The 7,705-nt window shown below is 45.3% G+C and overlaps 2 protein-coding genes across 2 annotated transcripts in view; one reads left to right on the top strand and one right to left on the bottom strand.

The window, feature by feature from the left end:
- The window catches only part of c1ql3b (complement component 1, q subcomponent-like 3b), a gene marked incomplete at both ends in the record, with an annotated part of 1,304 nt that extends 840 nt beyond the window's left edge, over window positions 1-464 (top strand). Inside the window, one exon of the mRNA XM_079750774.1 lies at window positions 285-464. Within this exon, the coding sequence (XP_079606900.1) occupies window positions 285-464 (180 nt within the window). The remainder of the gene's footprint in view (window positions 1-284) is intronic.
- A 1,690-nt stretch (window positions 465-2,154) lies between these two features.
- pter (phosphotriesterase related) lies at window positions 2,155-5,139 on the bottom strand. Its single transcript, XM_079750773.1, has 5 exons — window positions 5,029-5,139; window positions 4,237-4,691; window positions 3,591-3,856; window positions 2,694-2,834; window positions 2,155-2,534 (listed from the first exon to the last, which is right to left on the bottom strand). The coding sequence occupies exons 2-5, from the start codon at window positions 4,660-4,662 to the stop codon at window positions 2,324-2,326; spliced, it is 1,044 nt and encodes a 347-aa protein (XP_079606899.1). The 5' UTR covers window positions 4,663-4,691; window positions 5,029-5,139; the 3' UTR covers window positions 2,155-2,323.
- Window positions 5,140-7,705: the final 2,566 nt, after the last annotated feature.

Genomic DNA, 7,705 nt, shown 5'->3' with positions numbered 1-7,705 from the left:
TTAGATCTCAAATTGGGAAAATTAATTATTGTGTTGTTAAATTAGACCACTGGGTAGTGAAAAATCACGATCAAGACACTTTAAACAATAAATAATACACATTTATTGATTCTAAGAGACTTGATTTGGATTCCAATCATGCATGTCTATGCTTTTTTTAATGAACCTCCCAGATTATGTCAAAGTAAAAAATGTCGCAAGTGCAGTGAGGAACCTTTAGAGTAAATGGTTTGCATGCGGCAGAAAGCCCACCTCCCCTGAACCAGATGTCCCGTCGTGTGAAGGTGCGGGCCAGCGCCATAGCGCAGGACGCCGACCAGAACTACGACTACGCCAGCAACAGCGCCGTGCTGCACCTGGAGCCGGGCGACGAGGTGTACGTCAAGCTGGACGGCGGCAAGGCGCACGGCGGGAACAACAACAAGTACAGCACCTACTCCGGCTTCATGGTGTACGCCGACTGACGTGGCTAAACGGCTCCCGCGGCCAAACACACCGGGATCACGGATTGATCACTGACTTGACTTTTGACCGGATAGTATAATGACTGATGAAGAGATGAAACATGTGACTATTCTTCTATACTTTGGATGTTATCGAATGGCAGCCTTGGCTGCGCATATGGGAAGGAAAGGCAATGTCGTAGCTAGTAAAGGATTTGCAAGGAAATGCAAACATAGGGCCATTTTAGGAGTCCTGCTACATTCGCTTTAAGTGATATTTTACTCTTATGTTGATGTGTTTTTTATTATGGGTTTATTGCAACTTTATTATAGCATACCATCAGTCCTTTCATTGTCAGTGGATTGACACGCTGTACTGACAGGCAGTGATGATAAAACTAAATGTGACAAGAGAAAATCTAAAACACACAGTAATATTTGACTGTTAAAATGAAGTCAACTAAATAATTAAGGGTTGTTAAGATTAGAAACTGAAGGATGTTATCAGCTCAAATTTCTCATGAAAAATCGAAACCTGATAATTATAAAATCAGAATAGTTTGTCAGCACCCGTGTGATTTTGTGATTCTTCATAACAAGACGTGGGAAATGGCTCCATCCTGGGTGAAGGGGTAGGAACATGTAGCAATGTGTATGGTCATCATACATGAGCCAGGGGCGAGGGTAAAGATAGGCCTACTTCTAGGAACAGGGGTTTTGCGCCAGAGCTGCTTTTCCTTGTGACTCATGTCTCTGTAATAAAGTCCTGTCTGTGTCACCCTGGACTGGCTATCTTCACTGCAGTACATAGAGACATTGTGGGTCTGCATTACCCTGGTGGGCTGCTGGTTCCAACCCTCATGGTAGCCAGTGGGTGTTCAAACCCAACAGCCATGCACCATGTAAATAAGCCCTTGAGCAAGACATCACATTCTTCCTTTCACTCACTGACCGAAAGAGTATGCACACAGACACCTTTACATGAGCATGTAAGATGGTGCATCTTACATTCTCATATGAAGTTCTCTGTTTCCCCCCCCCCCCCCCCCATGACTAACCCACTCTCAGCCATATGAGTCATATTGGTGCATGGTGCGACCACCTGCAAGCCCACATGCATGTCCTTCTGCCGGGTCTGTTGGCCTCAGGAGTATCTGTCAAGGGATCCACCCCCCCTCGGTGACAGCCAAGTGAGGCTTCCTGCTGTGTGGTGTTCAGGGTGTTCAGGGTGTGCAGGGTGTCACGGCTCTAGGCTGGTGCTGTGATACACGGATCACAGAGCTGTTGAATCATCGTCGTCATAACAAACGGCGCGCCGGGACGCCATTGTTGGAGGAACAGAGAGAAAGACGAAGAGCAAATGTAATTAGCAAGGTGTTTGTGCAGACCCCCGTGTGACGCAGGCCGCGTCCCTGTGGTCTGAGCAAACACTGGCATTTCAAAGGAAGGGAACTAATTGTTTTCAGGGTTTTTTATGGTTCTTTTGAGAGGCTCTATTCTCCGGAGTCTCAGGCGGGTGGAGGCTAGAAATTATTGAAATGAGTGCAAAAGATATTGCCAGGCATAAACACAGAACACCACGTTGAATCAAACCGACACAGTTATTGAAGAGCTCTGGGACGGTTGGATCTCTTATATATGATGGGATTAATATTCTAATTGCTAATACATTCGACTGTCTGGAATGCAGAAAAAAAAAAAGATGATCACCCTCGATTCGAACTCCTTCCTTTGTAATTAACACACAAATTCCCTCACAGACACCAAACAACATTCAATTGATTACGATTGATGACATCAAATTTGTGATCCAAACCCCCTGTCAGAAGTCCATCAATCCATGGCATCTTCTGTGTGTGTGCGTGTGTGCGTGTGTGTGCTTATTTGAATGTGAGCCAGCGTTGGGGGTTGTCTATGAGGATCTTGTCCACCTGGGCCTGGGTGAAGCCCCTCCGCAGCATCTTCGGCACGATGCTCTTCAAGATGTGGGAGTAGCCATGGCCCCCGTACTTGGTCAGGCGGTTCTTGGTGTGGATGTCGTGAGCCACCACGATGTGGTCCTCATAGCCCTCCTTCACCAGGACCCCCAGGCTGATCACACACACACACACACACACACACACACACACACACACACACGGGAAAAGTCTATATATATAATGTGCAACCACTTTGCTTTGTGCAAATATCTAACACAGGGTCACCGTCGTCAGCGGTTTGCATTATAAAGGATTCTAAACCCAAACTCACGCCTGCACACGTTGGCTGTCACTGGGCATGTCCACCGACAGGTCGTATGGGTAGTCCAGCATCTCGGTGCCAAACAGGTCATACTCAAGGTAGCAGCCCTCCTTAGCGAACTCCAGCAGCTCCCCGTGGTCAAAGATGGTCCTGCAGAGCACAGCTGGTCAGGGCATGCTTATTGGATTAAATGACATCAAATTAAGCACTGTGAGTTTCCTTGACGCACAATGTTGTTGGTAAAAAGCACATTTTTTTTTACTTAAAACAAACAATAGCACAACAGTCAATTCACTTGCACAACTCGAGCCTCCCCCAATCTAGAACTCTGGCCCTCTTAAGGAGCACCAGAATGGGTGTGGCTCAATTAACCTATGAGCCACAGCTGCAGACTATTACGGCTAACAGCCGGACAGGAACATGTGCATCTTTTAAAACCTGGTTTAACACAGTGAAGATGCCATTCACATCTTCACAAGCACACACACACACGCACACGCACACACACACACACACACACAGCCTCTTATCACAATTACTGTCCCAACTTAAGATAGCAGCGCCCCCTCCTCCAAAGCAAACTCCTTTAGTTGGTATAACATAATAAAAGAGGGGACGCACTTCCATGACGGCTAGGGGCCTCAATAACGAAGAAGAATCTACAGGGCCTTTCTATCGCATTAGAAAAAACACCAAACAACTAAAAAGTTTACTACTGCTTTACTTGTTATAGAATAGGCGTCAGGTGTGATATATCAGTTACGATGAAGTATTTATCGACTGAGAATTGTGTTTCTTCCGTGAAACCCCCCCCGCCATCCCCCGACCTTCCTTCAGCCCCCAACGGTCAAACAAAAGGCGCCAAACCCGGCTGAGGAGATCCTGACCCGCGTGAGGCCCCCTCACCTGTCCAGGTGGGACATGACCGTCTTGCCGATGTCCCCGCCGGCCTCCCGGAGGATGCGGACCACCTCGGCGGGCGCGGTGGGGTTCCGCCCCGGGTGGATGATGACGGGGCAGCCCAGCTGGGTCTGGGCATGCGCTGTGGCCCTCAGCACCTTCTTCTCGCTGTCTGTGATGGGCCAGCTGCAGCCGATTTCCCCGATGACGCCGCAGCGGATGCCCGTCCCGTCGGCGCCGTGGAGCACCTCGTCCGCCATGACGACGCTGAGCTGAGTGGACACCCAGGGAGGGTCTTGAAGTGCTTTGTTTGGTTTTAACATACCTTTAGTAGGTAACACCTTCATTCCCGTTTTGATGAAGCTACAATATTATTTCCAACAAATGCTTTTTGTTAAGCATAACATCTAAAAGTAAAATCAATGACTGAAAACGCTCGATCGCGTCTGATATTTGAATCCTGATTAGACGGATACCTGTTAAGGCATCATCAACAATTAAAGAAGGATTCCAATGCAAAATTCAAAACCTGTTTGTACAAATATTAAATTGAATCATGGCCAAGGTAGTTAAGTATTAATGCTTAGTAATAAAAGACTTAACTTTTAGATTGTGATTAAAAAAAAAAAAAAAACTTAAATGAGGAACACACCTCCTCCACAGTCATCCTCTTGGTGGCCTCTGTGTGGGTGGCGTCCACATAGTACCCAGCGCCACCAATAACATGGACCCCCGTTTCTTTGGACATCTGTCTGATGGTGGGCAGGTCCCGGTCGATTCCGGTTGTGGTGTTCTCAACCATGGCTCCCCCGCCGGCCTTCTTGTACGCCAGCAGTTCCTCCCGCACCGCGCTGTTCTCTTGCTTCAGGAGCAGGTTCTCGTGGTTGCCGTACGGGTTCTGTCTCAGCCAGAACATGTGTTGCATCTGAAACGGGTTCTCCACCTGGTCCCCTGGCGGCGGGGAGAAGTAACAGCACTCAAAAGTCATCGTCAAATGCTCGTGGGTCATAGTGCGGCCCAATTGGTCCGGGTCGATCGGACCCAGGACCGTTAGGACCTTCCCAGTCACGTCGGTCATGGTGGACACTTTTGGGTTTGATCAAACTCCTGAAAGGAAAGGTAAACAAAGGGTTAGAATTCAGAAATACCCAATGCTTGCAACTAGGTGAAGCCTACGTCTCGTCCGCTGCAAATACCCTGTGGCTATGTTTGGTGTTCGGACGCGCGCCCAGCTACTTTCCCCTACAGGCGACTAACAACCTTTGGACCGGACAGAGGAAACCCAAGTTTAGACGTATAAATGGGCGACGTCTCGACATATAAACTAACGGCGCTCCACTTTTACGGTATAACGGCTAGTCCTATTGTACATCCCTAATCAAATATCGCATCTAAAACATGCACTATATATGAAGCTGTACAGTTAAACGATCATGCATTTTACCTAATATGTAAAGTTAGATGTATCTTCTTGCAAGGCTTTCGATAGACACACAAATGACAGACGCCCCTGCAAACGTCAGCAGGACTGCTATGCAGAGCAACTTGGAGAAGGAAGCTGGACGAAAGATTATGACTTATCGCGAGATGACTCCGATCTAGGTCACCACACCAACAGCACTAGTGGTGAACTTATTTGGATAACTTTAATGAAGTTATCCATTATCATTCTACTCATGTAGAATTATGCAAGTGCTTTATATATAATGGAAGCAGTTATTCGGTTCTTTACTTCAACTCGTTGTTCTGTTGGTTGATTCTTCAGTTTTAGTGGACATCAATTATACTAGTAAGATGATAACAAGGCAATCTTTTATTTGTGAATCCCCATGTGCTCTTGGAATAGCAGAATCACGTTTGGAGTGATTTTACAAGGGCTGTTTAATGATTACTGCCAACAATGGTTGACTAAAGTCTAAACAGTAGAGTGGGAAAACTGACCTCTCTCTAGATGCAGTTTAGATAACAAGGTGGCTGTTATTAAATAGACAGAAAACGAACACAACATGACGTCAAAAAGCAAAAGCCGAACCAGATTCAACCCGGCCCGAAACACATGACCTTAAAACACAATTTGTATTTATTAAGGATCAAATACATTTCGCTACAATGCCGGATAAAAGCCATTGCAAATAGGGTGGGTTGGGCTTCACACCTGTGGTGCCCTTGGTAATCAGGGCCGGCAGGTAAACGCCATCACCACACGTTGAAGGGAGAGCTGTGGCATGGCAAGGCAATGCCGACACCACCTGGACGATATGGTGCCTTGCCATTCAACTGGGTTTGTTCAACATCTCCCAGTACTGTTTGGGGGAGGAGCCTAAGAAAACCACTTCGGTGGCGCATGGGCTACTACCACAGGGAACTTTTTTAGTCCATCAAAAGATTAAATATAACAAGTTGGGCCCAACTTGCAGGCCTACATATGTGATCCTTCACAGATATACACATTTACACATAGTCAAATAGAAACGTGGCATGATTTCATCCCATGTCTAACAAACTGGTGCGGTCCTCGAATGGGTCCAGGGTATTATGTCTTTATTGGGTAAACCTGCACCAAAGGCAGGATTCACTAATTTGAGCTTGCAGAAGGAATCTTTATTCCAAATGTGTTTGCTTCTTCCAATGTTGATTTGAATTTTGATTGAAAAGAAAAAATGCCAAAAATCTGATTTGGCATCGTGTTGTTTTCGTTGGCCCTGTTTAATCTTTCTGCTGTGGGTTGAAACCTGCTCCAGTGGCTCTGTTGCATGGTGACTTATAAACCAATATGTGTAAGCCATTACCATGCAAATGTTTGACAGACAATGGATAGCTGCTAGTGGAGAGAGAGCTAGACTGGTTGAACTTTGTGTAATACCCAGTGAGGAGGAATATTATGAGAAACAAAAATATATCAAAACACTTTGGAGCTTTGATGCAAAGGTTTTGAGTGTCAGTTACATCATCATGTCTTTATACTATTTTATTAAATGTTGAGACAGTAAATCGTTCAGTTGTCAGGATGGCCGAGTGGTCTAAGGCGCCAGACTCAAGGTAGTACCTTCCATATCATGGGGTTTCTGGTCTCCAAATGGAGGCGTGGGTTCAAATCCCACTTCTGACATATCTTTTTAGAATTTTCCCACTGGGGATCAATAAAGTATTTATCTATCAATCAATCTATCAATCAATCTATCAATCAATCTATCAATCAATCTATCAATCTATCTATCTATCTATTTATCTATCTATCTACATTTTCGAGACTAAGCTTGACAAGTGACTCCCTAGTAAACTTACGTTCATGCTCTCTTTTTAAGGATCATGGAATGGTGTTCAATACAAAATTTGTTTCAGTTGCGGTATGTCTTTTCTCATTTCAACACAAAGCAATGCTCCCCTGATGGAGTCTAATGGTTGGCATGCAGTTCCAGAGAGATGAGGGGTCAGGCTCATCGATGACATGCTAGCACCCATGACAGGAGGACCCTGCGCCATGTCGCCTTGAGGTCAGCACCTGGGCCCAGAGGAATGGTAACCCAAACCACTCTGTACTCACTCCAACACCCCGCAGCAGACACTACGACCAAAATACGAGTCACTGTTTAGTTGTCATACTTGTTAATGTAACAGTCGAAACGGATGGGAATTGGACACACGTCATTCAAGCACTTTCAACAACGTAATGCATACATATTACATTGTATTTCCAAATGTGGAGACACTGCCTGAGGTAAGAGTAGAGCTGTGTGAGGATTAGAGTTAGATGTGAGAAGGAAAATTAAACTGTGTGTTTGGCTGAGGCGATGCAGGTAGACATACACTGAAGTGGCCTGGAAGTTGTACCTGTGATTCTAAATGTTCAGTAAATGTTTAATGGTATATTTCACAACTTTTAATAATGTACCAGCTTCCTTGTGTATTTCCAGTAATGAGTCAGAAACTGGGTATAGTTCCCAGAATCTGCCATGGAGTCCAGTGAGCTCTGCAGGCAGACTTGCATATTTTACAGGTTGCTAAACAGTTTTTAATATTAAACATAAATCATGCTAATTTGCTACTTTTGTTTATTTTAATCTTTATGCTAAAATGGGGAGTAAATGGTGAATTAATGTTTAAATTGAGCTCAGTTTGAT

The sequence above is a fragment of the Pollachius pollachius genome (assembly GCF_949987615.1).
Source record: "Pollachius pollachius genome assembly, chromosome: 14".
In the NCBI taxonomy this organism is placed as follows: domain Eukaryota; kingdom Metazoa; phylum Chordata; class Actinopteri; order Gadiformes; family Gadidae; genus Pollachius; species Pollachius pollachius.
Note: the sequence above shows the minus strand (reverse complement) of the source record. Positions and strands in the feature narration are given on the sequence as shown.